This window comes from Delphinus delphis, chromosome 4, assembly GCF_949987515.2.
Source record: "Delphinus delphis chromosome 4, mDelDel1.2, whole genome shotgun sequence".
Classification (NCBI taxonomy): Eukaryota; Metazoa; Chordata; class Mammalia; order Artiodactyla; family Delphinidae; genus Delphinus; species Delphinus delphis.
The window spans coordinates 41,770,518-41,782,879 of record NC_082686.1 but is presented as its reverse complement, the minus strand read 5'-3'; the positions used below and the strand labels follow the sequence as shown (position 1 = coordinate 41,782,879).

Below are 12,362 nucleotides of genomic sequence, written 5' to 3'. Positions count from 1 at the left end.
TTCCTACCTCTGTCAGTGGGAGCACTGTTCTCAGAGTCCTCCTTGTTCAACTGGAAGTACTCTCTGATACTTTCTGTCACTCTGCACATCTCACCAGTCACCATGTCTTATAATACTTCATTACAACTTTTTTTTTTTTTTTTTTGCGGTATGCGGGCCTCTTACTGCTGTGGCCTCCCCCGCTGAGGAGCACAGGCTCCGGACGCGCAGGCCCAGTGGCCACGGCCCACGGACCCAGCTGCTCCGCGGCACGTGGGATCCTCCCAGACCGGGGCACGAACTCATGTCCCCTGCATCGGCAGGCGGACTCCCAACCACTGCGCCACCAGGGAAGCCCATTACAACTTTTTGAATTTACACCTTTTCTTTTTATTTTCTCTGCTCTACCCTAGCATAAGTCCTTCCCAAGACTACTGAAATCACCTCCCTACTCCTTATCATGAACTATTCCCCTCCAGCTATTCTAGGTATAGATGCAGAGAACTATTCCACAGGCACAATGTAATATATCATGTAAGCATCTTCAATGGCTCTTCTTTTCCTCATGGACAAAAGTCCAGATTTCTAGAGATGACATTAAATCTTCCATTATCTGGTGAAATCATCTATCAGGTTCTTTTCTCATAATTTCCTTTCTTACGCTGTATTATAGCAGAAATGTATTATGCAATGTAAATGGAAGTATCCTAAGTTTTTGTGTGTTTTACTTTTTTGTACAGTGTTCCCCTAGCCTGGTATGATCTTATCTTGTTATCTGCTGGTAGAAATTTCATCCATTAACCAAAAGTCACTTCTCTGCAACTGCCTGATAATCTGAAAGCTAAAAGTAAACTCATCCTTCCTTCATGATTCCTAAAACCTTGTCTTCTTGCTCTAATAATTACATATTCTGAGGGATATTACAGTTGACTTTGAACAACACAGGGGTTAATTTATAGTCGGCCCTCCCCATTCTTACCTCTTATCTGAGGTTCCTCGGCATCCTCAGATTCAACCAACCACAAACCCTGTATTAGTGTAGTATTTTCCATTCAGAGGTATCTGTCTATAAGTGGACCCATACAATTCAAACCCATGTTGTTCAAGGGTCAATTATATAGTATTTCCGAACTTTTCTTTTCCTCCTATTTTCAAAGGCAAGCTGTTGCAGTCGAAGGCTGTGTCTCTTTACCTGTATAAGCACCACAGGGCCTAGTATAATGCCTCACACAAAGTAACTGCTAAACAAACCTTTGTATCTTCATATTCATAGAGTCAAAACTTCAAATTTATTCATGTCTCCCCCAATTACTCTACTTTTAGGAAAATAAATCAATTACCAGAAAACAAACATAACATAAAATTTAATATAACTTCCCTTCCCTTCTTACCACTTCTTGCAACATACAAGTAAGTTTTTAATCTGGTACACCATGACCATCTGCTTAAACACCTTCCCCACTTTCAGCAGTGATATTCACAAAGACACTCTCACTGTAAGATTCTTTGGAAATGTTTCTGTTATGAATCATCAACTCTAAGGAAGGCTGAAGAGTAAAATAATGCATTATAGAAAGATTTCTGTAACAGTATATGAAATAAAATTTGCCATAAAACTAACTAGACACAGGCAGACTCTGGAAAACAACATCCCTATAAAAAATAATAGAATGATGTTGTTTTTCCTAAAGGACTTTATAGGCATAATTCTATATATTGATCTAAATAACTAAGTCATTGAGAAATTTGAATCCTTGGTGCCATCCACAAACTCAGATTGAGACAGTCTCCAAGTGTGTTGAGGAGACTGTTTCTGGAGTTGAGTTGACAGAAAGGGAAACATGAGATTTGCTTAGGAGAAAATTTTAAGCTTTTACCATTCTGACTAATGTCTGCAGAAATCTGTATAATGAATAGGAATAAAACTAGAATATTTTTCTAAAAATTGTATCTCTGTTGAAATGGAAATTTATTATTATTCCAGTAAATATGTATTTATGTGCTTAACAGATATGTATTGAATTTCCAGTATCAACAAGGTAATACAAAGGCAGCATGGCATCTGATGTCACAGGGCTGAGTTAATTGGAGGAATGGATACATAAAAAGAAAATGCACACAACTGGATTAAAATTATGATGAAGAACGAGGGCATAGTGGCCCATGAAAGAATAATGGTGTTGACCTTTAAATCATGTTGCCAGAGAATGCCTCAATTAAGACAAGATGTAGAAGCTGCTTTCTAAGGGAAGATGAATGCAAAGAAGAATCTTAAGACAAAGAGAACAGCGTGTGCTGCTGTCCTCATGTCTGAAATGCGTTGACTTTCTGAAGGAACTTGAGGTTGGTCACTGAGGCTAGAGTACTATTTAAGTGAAAGTAGCACAGGTTGAAAGGTGGAAATTCCTCTCCCCCAGCAAAGCAGTTGCGTAAATCAAATAGTGTCACATCTCTGCTTTAAATGTCTTAATGGGTTCCTCATGCATTTCAAAAAATTCCAAAGTTTTCACCATGACCTGGGTAGCCTCAAGTGTTCTGGCTTCTGTTTGCCTTCTTGTGACAGACTCTTCCTTTCCCTACTGCTCTTCGGTTATGTTGTTGTCCCTCTGCCACTTCCTAGAACTCTCCAGACTCATTTGCAGTTTCTTTTTCCTGTGCCAAGATCCTTTTTCTAAAAATATTTTTATGGAGGGGATGGTTCTTTATAAATCTGGCTTGGACTTCCCTGGTGGTCCAGTGGTTAAGACTCAGTGGTCCCAATACAGGTTCAATCCCTGGTCGGGGATATAAGATCCCACATGCTGCGTAGCACAGCCAAAAAAAGAAAAAGAAAAGAAAAAATCTGGCTCTTTTCCTTTTTTTAGTTCTCAGCTCAAATATCACCTCCTCAGAGGGCTTTTTCCTCAAGCACCCTTTAATAATCTATCACAACCTTTTATTTATTTCCTTCCTATAATCTGTGCTTGTCTATTATCTACTGTACATCTTCTATAATGTAGGCTCCAGGATGGTAGGTACCGTATTTGTCTTCATCACTGTACTCCAGCGTCTGCACATGCCTAGTACATAGTAGCTTAGCATATAATAAATAGTTGTTGAAAAAATGAAGAAATGACTATTTGAATAAAAGAAATGACATTGGAGGAGCAGGGCTATTTAAACAATCAAAAAGAATGCAGATGTTTTTCCTAAGTATAATGGAAATTCAAAATTGGTTATAAAGAGGTGACTGAAATTATATTATATGTATAATTTATCAATATATTTTTATCAATATATAATTTATCAATACATATATTGATAGGAAAATTCTGAAGGCTCTGTGACAAGATGCTTAGCGTGGGACAAGAATGGAAGCAGGGGACACATCAGGAGGCTACTGCAGTGGTCTAGATCAGAAGCAGAAAAAGTCATAGGAGAGAGTGTTTGCAGTGAAAAGGGAGAGAAATGGATCATGTTGACCCAGTGATCACCTGGATCAAAGTGTGGAGAGCAAGAAAGAGGTACCAAGACTGGCTATAATCCTGAATGGGTAAATGAATAGGTGCTGGTGTATTCAACCAAATTTGGAAGGCAGTGGAAGGATGAGGCAATCAGGAGACAATAAAAAGATAAAATTTGAATATTAAGTTTTGAGATGTGTGTGAGACTCTTATTGGAGAAGTTTGGCTGTGAAGGGTGATAAAAAAATAAGGAAGTAGTTGGCAGAGATGTGGGGCTAGCAGAGGTGATGTTGACAAATAACATCTTCTAAATTTCCTTGATGATAAAAATCCCCTGGCGTTCTTATCAAATGTCCAAATTCCATTTCCCTTTCCTGCAGATTCCAAATTAGTAGCTTGGGTTAGACGTTGACATTTGTGCATTTAATAAGTTCTCCTGATGATTCTTGTATTAGGGAAATTTGAGAAACAACGTAATAACAGACCATATTTTTATGGCAATAATCTTGCAGAAATAAAGAGCCTGCATATGCAGGAGAGAGAGAAAGAGCCTGGGTATGCAGGGGATAGAGAAAGAGAGAGAGAAAGGATTTGCCTCTGACACTGAAAGGACACTTCCTCTCTTCTAATTCGAGGTAAGAAGAACTTTCCTCTCTTGTAATTAGAGGAAAAAAGAACAAGATGGATGGGTGCAGGCGCCAGTTTGTTTTTGTTTTGCTGCTGGAATTTCCCATCTGATGGCTTGTATTTTCTCAATAAAGCATGTGGCAAGGGCATCACTGGAAAATTAAAGGGGAAAGGGAATGAGTTTAATCAGTTATGAAAAAGAATAGAATAATCGTTGTCAAAAGTGGGAAAGCAAATTTTCTAAAGAAAAATAAGATCTCTTGAGATTGTTGCATGGTAATTTGAGGTTGTTGTAAATAAATTTATAATAGCACAATCTGCCCACTGTGTATTTTAATGGCAATAAGTAAATATATAAACACAATTTCTAAAACTTTTAGATTTAATGAATTAAGATGGGTGGCACTTCTTAGAAAAATAGTTTCCCTAAAATTGCATGTTTTGTGACAAAATACAGGGGATATATTAAAGTATTAAAAAATACATATTAGGATAAAAATATTCAATGTACTTCAATAAGAATGGAATAGTGAATGGAAAAAAATTTGAATACGAGGGTATATCCTCACATAATATGATCTGATATTAAGAATTTTCCCACATAGAATTGGATTTAAATATCTCTTGATCATATTACATGAGTTAGTCTTTATATTGATATTGATCCTATGGAAATGCTTTGAATGCTCTTTTATGATATGGAAAGAATTGAAAAGATGTTCTTTTTTGCTACGATTGCTATTGAGTAAAGATCAAAAGAAATGGCTTCAGGGTGCAAAATGAGGACCATATGTCCCAGGAAGGGCAAGTTTGTTATCCTGTTGGTTGTTAAACTGTCAGGTGGATTTCCAAAAAAGCCTGTACAGTCTGTCTCTGAAATTTAGGACAGAGATTCATCCTTGCAGGATAAGTTATCAATAGTTTTACCTACTGAATATATATTACTAAGTTCAATATTAGTGACCCCCCCTAAAAGTTACTTCCAACAAATAATCTATGATTCTTATATACTGATATTAAGACTTTGATTCAAATTTTCTTTATTCATCTTATTCAAATGTAATGTAAAAACTGGATCATGTATGCTCAGTATAATTGTTCCTATTAAGGTAGAAAAATTATATACTCTATTATAAGTGCATTAGCAAGTGCTCTATCAATTTGAAAGTCACAACTCTTGATAATTGTCAGTAAAACCAACAGATGTGCATAAAAGAAACAAGAAAAGAAAACTCCTATAAGGGATTATATTAAATCTTTTACACATGAGTCACTGTAAATCATCATTATGTAGTATGTATACATATCACTTAATACTGTGGAGTTTTGTGCACAGTAGGTGTACTTCCTTTACTAAAACTCTGTAATTTTCCTTTAAGAACACACATCATCAAAATGTAAAAGCACTCTTTTTCACTATGTGTACAATGAGAATATAATTGACATTTCTTAAAACCATTAAGACAACTCAATGATTCTTACCACGGAGAATTACGCATAAAGTCTAATGGACATTGTGCATTCAGGGCTGCCTTATGGCTATGATGTGTTGACATTTGTATGGCTGTCCAGGAACACTGACATTATTTTAGTCTTAGTTTTATCCTTCACAGTGTCTAACAAAGTAATTGGCACACGATATGGGTTAAACACATTTTTTTAAATTAAGTCAGGGAAAATTGCATTTCCCTAGCCAGTACGATGGTTTGGAGGCACTGTTATTATTTTTGAAACTTTATTTTAAATGAGGAATAAATCAGGACTTTGCTAGAATCCCCCACTACTCCAGGAGATTTCCTTTTTTTGTTTGTTTTTTGTTTAAATAGGAGAGAGTGAAAAGGAGCTATGTGTCCAGGGTTTCTATTGTCCAAATACTCAAGCCTGAATGTATACATGCTTCTGGTCAAGATGGAAGTTAAAAAATTCCAGAATGTTATCATTATCATTAAGTAGCATGAAATTTCCTCCTGAAAGTTTAAAAAGGAAAAGAAAACACATCTCTCTAATCTTGAGGAATATAAGTACCAAAGTATGCAGCTGGGGAAGTGGAAGAAACAAATTAACATCTTGGAGATAGAAAATACATTCATTTCAGAGTGAGTGCAAGATGCAAAATCAAATGTGTCACCTTGCTGCCGCACTGGTGATGATCTTCAGACTGCCTGGGTTCCGGATAAGCTTGTCCAGAATGCTGACAATCTGCTCAAACTTGGGTCTGTTGTTTCTGTCTTTCTGCCAGCAGTCCAGCATCAGCTGATATAACGCAGCTGGGCAGTCCATGGGGGGCGGCAGTCGATAGCCCTCATCCACAGCTTTAATTACCTGTGTGAGAGGCAAAGTTTCCAGAGACTTAAGAGTTGGAATTTCTTTTACTTCTTCATGGGCAGGTCACACTTATATGACTATTTCAAAGTTAAGTGAAAAAGTGTTCATTTTAAATTTCTTAAAACGATAGCAGCTTATTAAATAAATATTATCCATGTCTGAAAATATTATATAAAGGAAGATTGAGGCAGAGAAAGTGGATTTAGGAAAGAAAAGTTTATAAAGTAACTTTCCAGATTAAAATAAAAAGAAATGTTCTATGATATAGGAAATTCAGTAATTTATAAAGAAATTATTATTTGGTAATACAGATTTCTATGGAAACTATACATGAATGAATGAATGCAGAAAAAATTACCACAGATTTTAGTTATATCACAGTTCAAATGGTACCTCTCAAATCGTAGTAAGTTCTTTTGGTAAAAGCCCACGTGCTGCACAGCTAACTGACTATTAGTCCATTCACACTTTTAAATCATGTAAAGTCATGATTTTCAAACTCTACTGTGTATCAGAATCATCTGGAGGACTTATGAATATGCAGATAACTAACCACTGATTCCATAGCTCTGGGGAAAGGCATGATAATTTGCATTCCTACAAATTCCCAGGCCATGATAAAGCTGCTGGTCCAGAGACCACATTTTGAGATCCTCTGATACAGAAAGAATTTGGAAAATAGAGATGTGGTAAAGAGAGTCTGATTTTCCCAGTACCATTATAAAACATGGCTTGTTTGAAGAAGTTCAGAAAGGTTTTTATATCCAAATACATTAAAAGCAATTTTATATGTGGTGAGTAGGAAATGACTAAAAGCATCTCAGCTTTCCTTCTTATGTGTGTCTTTGAGATCATGCTCACAGTTTCTGGCTAAGCATAAAAAAACATCTCCAAGTGCTGATCTCACATGCCAATAGCATCCTTTCACTAAGCATTAGCAAAACATGACTTATAAAAACAAAAATCCTTTTGAGTTGTAATAGAAAGTTAAAGATTATTTTCTCTATCCAGAGACTTCAATTTGTATAACTAAATTCATGTGCAAGTTTAATACACTATGAGAAACAACATGCTAGTGATTGGTTGTTTTGTCTGACTTTGGGAAATACTATATTTAAGTAAACAAAACGTTGGCCCAGATGCATTAATTAAGTCTACAAAGGATGGCAGACATGTGTATCTTACTAATGTTACATTGAAACAATTTTGTAGCAAAAATACTTCAAACATTCCCTGATATCTATTGGCTATCTTGTCAGGCATTTATTTTATAAAATTTTATTACAAATGTCTTCACTTTGTCTCATTTCTAAACCCGGGCTTGAGGGAAAAATGTAAATCCTTCAGAGCAACTCATTTGATATCTTTACAAGATTTGGAAGCAATTTCATTTCTTCTAAGTATTCTGTTTCAATGTCACAAACAGGGAGCCACCTGGTTTCATTATGCTCCACTTCCTTGCACAGCTTGATCTCTTAATCTGAACCCATAACTCATAGACTACAAATACTTACATCCTGATTGGACATCTCCCAGTATGGTCTCTCTCCATAGGACATCACCTCCCAGAGAACAATCCCATAACTCCATACGTCACTGGCTGATGTGAATTTACGGTAGGCTATAGCTTCTGGTGATGTCCACCGGATTGGGATCTTCCCTCCCTTGCAATATAAAATCGTATATACATACATGATCAATGACTAAAACATATAATATACGTTACCATCTGAAATCTGACTGAATTTGTCAGGGTATTTCTTTTCTGAAATGGAATGCGGGTTTCTTCTGATATATCTTGATAGTCTTCTATTTTAATACCAAGGAGTGAGTGGCATACTATTTACTGCAATATTTTCTCAATCAATTTGGGAAGATTTTGAAATGATGAAAGGAAAAAAACATTTGAAAATTGCTAAAATGTTGACATTTTATGTCAATTATGGCACATTTATCAGACATCTGTAGCAAAACAACTTGAAGTAGATATGCTATATATTAGAATTGAATGAGGTATCTCAAATCAACCTTTATTGATTTAACATACATTTATGCATGAACAAACCACCTTAGAGCAGAATGTGAATTAAGTTAATATTTGTAAGGAACTTACACCACTCCTTGATACTCGTAAGTTCTTAAAGGTATTTGTTAATTAAATAAATTCAAAATAAATTTATGCATCTAAAAAACCTCTCTTCACATACATTAATCAATCATCTTAATTAATTTACTCAGTGCCTCACTCCATCATTAACCACTGAAGCCCCCTCCATGTACTAGGTAAGCACCATATGAGCTAGAAAGATATCATAATTACATTCTGAAAACGTATAGTCTAGAGGAGAATATTGCTTCTATGAGTTATGGGAGATATAAAGGTATAACTCCCATAGAATTTGTTCTCAGTTTAATAAATACATTTAATAAAGATGTGCTGAGTAGCAACCATATGGGAAGTATTATGCTAGTCACTTTGGGTGAGACAAATATAAATAACACACTGGTCCTTCTGTTTGAGAAATATCAAGCAAATAGGAATGATAATTAGTTGCTGGAAATAACTAAATGCAGAAAGAAATAAGTATTTAACACTTTGCTTCTCAAACTGTACAATGCATATGAATCATCTTGGGCTCACTCTGATTAAAATGGAAATTCTGATTCAGTAGTTCCAGAATGTAGGCAGGGTCTGCATTTCTAACAAGCTCCAGGTAATGCTGGGGCTTTTTAGAATTGCAGACCCTGCCTACATTGAGTAGGAAGATAGTAGTGGAGACTGCTGTGCCGCAGAGCATGGAGCCGAGATTCTCACTAGAGAAACTGAGGAGGTCACATATGAATTGAGCCTCATAAGGTACATCAATTTTTGATACAACAAAAAAAGGGATGGATGTTCCAAAGAATTCACATCATCAAAATTTTATGCCATATTCATCAAAGTGTGTTCTATTGACATTGTATCTCATTGCACTTCACTGGTTCTTAAGTAATGTTCAAGGGTGACAATATATTGCTTTAGAGAAATGGATTGGCAATTTGGGAGGTAAACTATTAAACCTTATTATGCCTGAATTTCCACATCTGTTATTTGGGAAAGTAACAGTGCTGGTTCATAGCACTGTTGTGAGGCTAAATGACAAATTTCAGTAAAATCTCTAGCGTAGTTCCTGGCACACAGTAAAGCCTCAAGAAACATCAGCTTAATACTCCCATACTCTGAGGGAAATAGCATAAATCAAAGCACAGAGGAGGAAAATATATGTTCTGGAAAAACGGTTTCCAGGGTGATGATACTATAGAGAGTGTGGAGGCATGCAGTAGGAGAGGATGGGAAAAGGTCGAATTGGGATTTAATCACGGGTACATTGAGCAAGTGTTATCCCGTAGAGGAGAGTGGTATATGTGATTGGAACTATCTCAGTAAACTTGACACTTTTCTTCGATGTTTTCACACAAGTGAGCTCTTCAGAAAGAGTACTGCCAGGAGATCTTTAAAGGGCTTACACTGGGTTTTGAAGGATGCACGAAACTGTAGAGAAGTAGGCACAAAAAGGAGGACTGAGCACAGCCTTCTTGAGAAGGTAGCAACCTAAGGGTCATCCATGATTTATACCAGTGCAGTAAAATCAGGTTGGAGAGACGGGAGCTAGACCAAGAGGGTTTTGGGAGTTGGTGGGAAACACTACAGAGCTCAACGTGCACTGGAGTAAAGATTGTCCAAAACCAGAAAAACAGAATAGAAAACTCTATGGAGATGAGAGGGCATATGGTCTTAGAAGTTGCCCCTTTCTTTTCTCTCTCACTTACACTCACTCATTCATTCTCTTCTTTATAGTTTGTATATTTTTTCAACAAAAATTTAAAAGATACTTTTTCATATTTAAATTTGGAGAGTCTTTTTCCTAGCCTAATATTGCCCTTTCTCTACCAACATATTCAATGTTAATAATAATAATAATATTTTAAAAAAACCAAATTAACTTAATTGTACCTGCAGAGTCCAGATTTGGGTCTTAAGGAATCAGTATTTCAAATACTACCCCATAATTGTGATAAAAACAGAACTACACATGTGACATTTAACTATTATAAATCTATTCAGGATGCCAAATGGAATCATTGCGCATACATTCTTTCCCTTTTAAAGTACTCTGAGAATTAACAGAAGTCAAACAAATTGTACTCATGGGGCAAAGAAAAGATGATACTTTAAAATCTCAGCTGAATGTCTTATCTCTGCTACAGACACTTTGCCATTTCCTTTCCTTTGCCCAGAAACAAATTACTAAAAGCATAAAAATGGCACTAAAACAAAGAAAGAAAGAGAGAGAGAGAGAGAGATAAAGGAAGAAAGTCCTTTCCATGTTGAAAACTTTGCATCTATTTAGTAAATATAAGGCACAGATACGTGTCACCTTATCAAGATTCCTTGAAATAAAAATACAGATATTAGGAAAAAACCCAAAACCAATAGATTGATGACAACCATGAACAATAAGCTCATTTTCTGTGTTTTACTTCAACCAGGATTACAATGGTACATGCTAAAGTTGTTTCATCTTCAGTGCTTTACCCCTGTTTTCCAGAGAGGACAGCCTTGACATTGAACATATTTTTTTTTGCGGTACGCGGGCCTCTCACTGTTGTGGCCCCTCCCGTTGCGGAGCACAGGCTCCGGACGCGCAGGCTCAGCGGCCATGGCCCACAGGCCCGGCCGCTCCGCGGCATGTGGGGTCTTCCCAGGCTGGGGCACGAACCCGTGTCCCCTGCATCAGCAGGCGGACTCTCAACCACTGCGCTACCAGGGAAGCCCTGAGCATATTTTAATAAAATGTCTAAAAATAGTGAAATACTGAAAAGGGTTTTTTTTTAAAATTTGTTTTTAGGAAGAACATAGCTACACCTATGTCGAAGGAGCTTGGAAAGAATCTCTTCACTGGTGGTTCTGCATACAGACATAATGCCATTGGAGGGACCTCTGATGCCATAGCCACACCCATCTCTTTAGCGGGACCTTCACTCTTTCAATTCTTGACTAAGATCCGTGCAGTGTGTTTTCTAATGAAGCACATGGTTACAGATTCACGCAAATTATTTCCAGAACCATTTTCCCATCAAATGCTGTCTATTTGCTGTGTAAATCTTGTTAAAACATTGTTTCAAATGCACACAGTGGCAGAGTCCATGCCACTCTCTTGTTTTGTCACAGCTTACCCTTCCCCCTCCCCATATCCTCAAGTCCATTCTCTAGTAGGTCTGTGTCTTTAGTCCCGTCTTGCCCCTAGGTTCTTCATGACCTTTTTTTCTTAGATTCCATATATATGTGTTAGCATACAGTATTTGTTTTTCTCTTTCTGACTTACTTCACTCTGTATGACAGACTCTAGGCCCATCCACCTCACTACAAATAACTCAATTTCGTTCCTTTTTATGGCTGAGTAATACTCCATTGTATATATGTGCCACACCTACCTTCATCCATTCATCTCACTCAGGTTTTTAATCTAAGCTTCCCTCTGGCTCCTCACTGCATCAAAGCTTGAGTTGCCGCCCTTATAGGAAAGCATAAGGAAGGGGGAGATTTTGATTTTTTTTTCCCATTTTATTCCAAACATGTTATTCTGAACACATAATGAATGAATAAGTGGCATTCAACCAGCTCAACAACTAAGCCAGTTTGCAAAATTAAATGTTTCCTTACCTAGAAATTTCCACTGATCAACTTTTTAGTGTATTAGTCTTTTTCTTAGTGGCTGGGCTCTGTTCCAGGTCACTGTTTAGTGAGTTCATATACTTAAAAGTAAATATATTTATTTTAATTACAAGAAGAAAACTCTTAGTTTATATTTTCCCATATGATATCCATACAACGCATTCTAAATGAACAACGCATTCTAAATAATTGAACTCATTATTTAGAAGAAAGTGTAAATGGACAAGTATTGTTTGCCTTTACTCAATACTGTTATTGGAATCCCTAGGTAA

The 12,362-nt window shown here is 36.6% G+C and overlaps 1 protein-coding gene across 1 annotated transcript in view; it reads right to left on the bottom strand.

Moving 5' to 3' along the window:
- EPHA3 (EPH receptor A3) overlaps window positions 1-12,362 on the bottom strand; it is a 362,146-nt gene that overhangs the window by 14,383 nt on the left and 335,401 nt on the right. The window contains exons 14-15 of the mRNA XM_060010492.1: window positions 7,889-8,038; window positions 6,178-6,371 (exon numbers count right to left, since the gene is read on the bottom strand). Coding sequence (XP_059866475.1) covers window positions 6,178-6,371; window positions 7,889-8,038 — 344 coding nt within the window. The remainder of the gene's footprint in view (window positions 1-6,177; window positions 6,372-7,888; window positions 8,039-12,362) is intronic.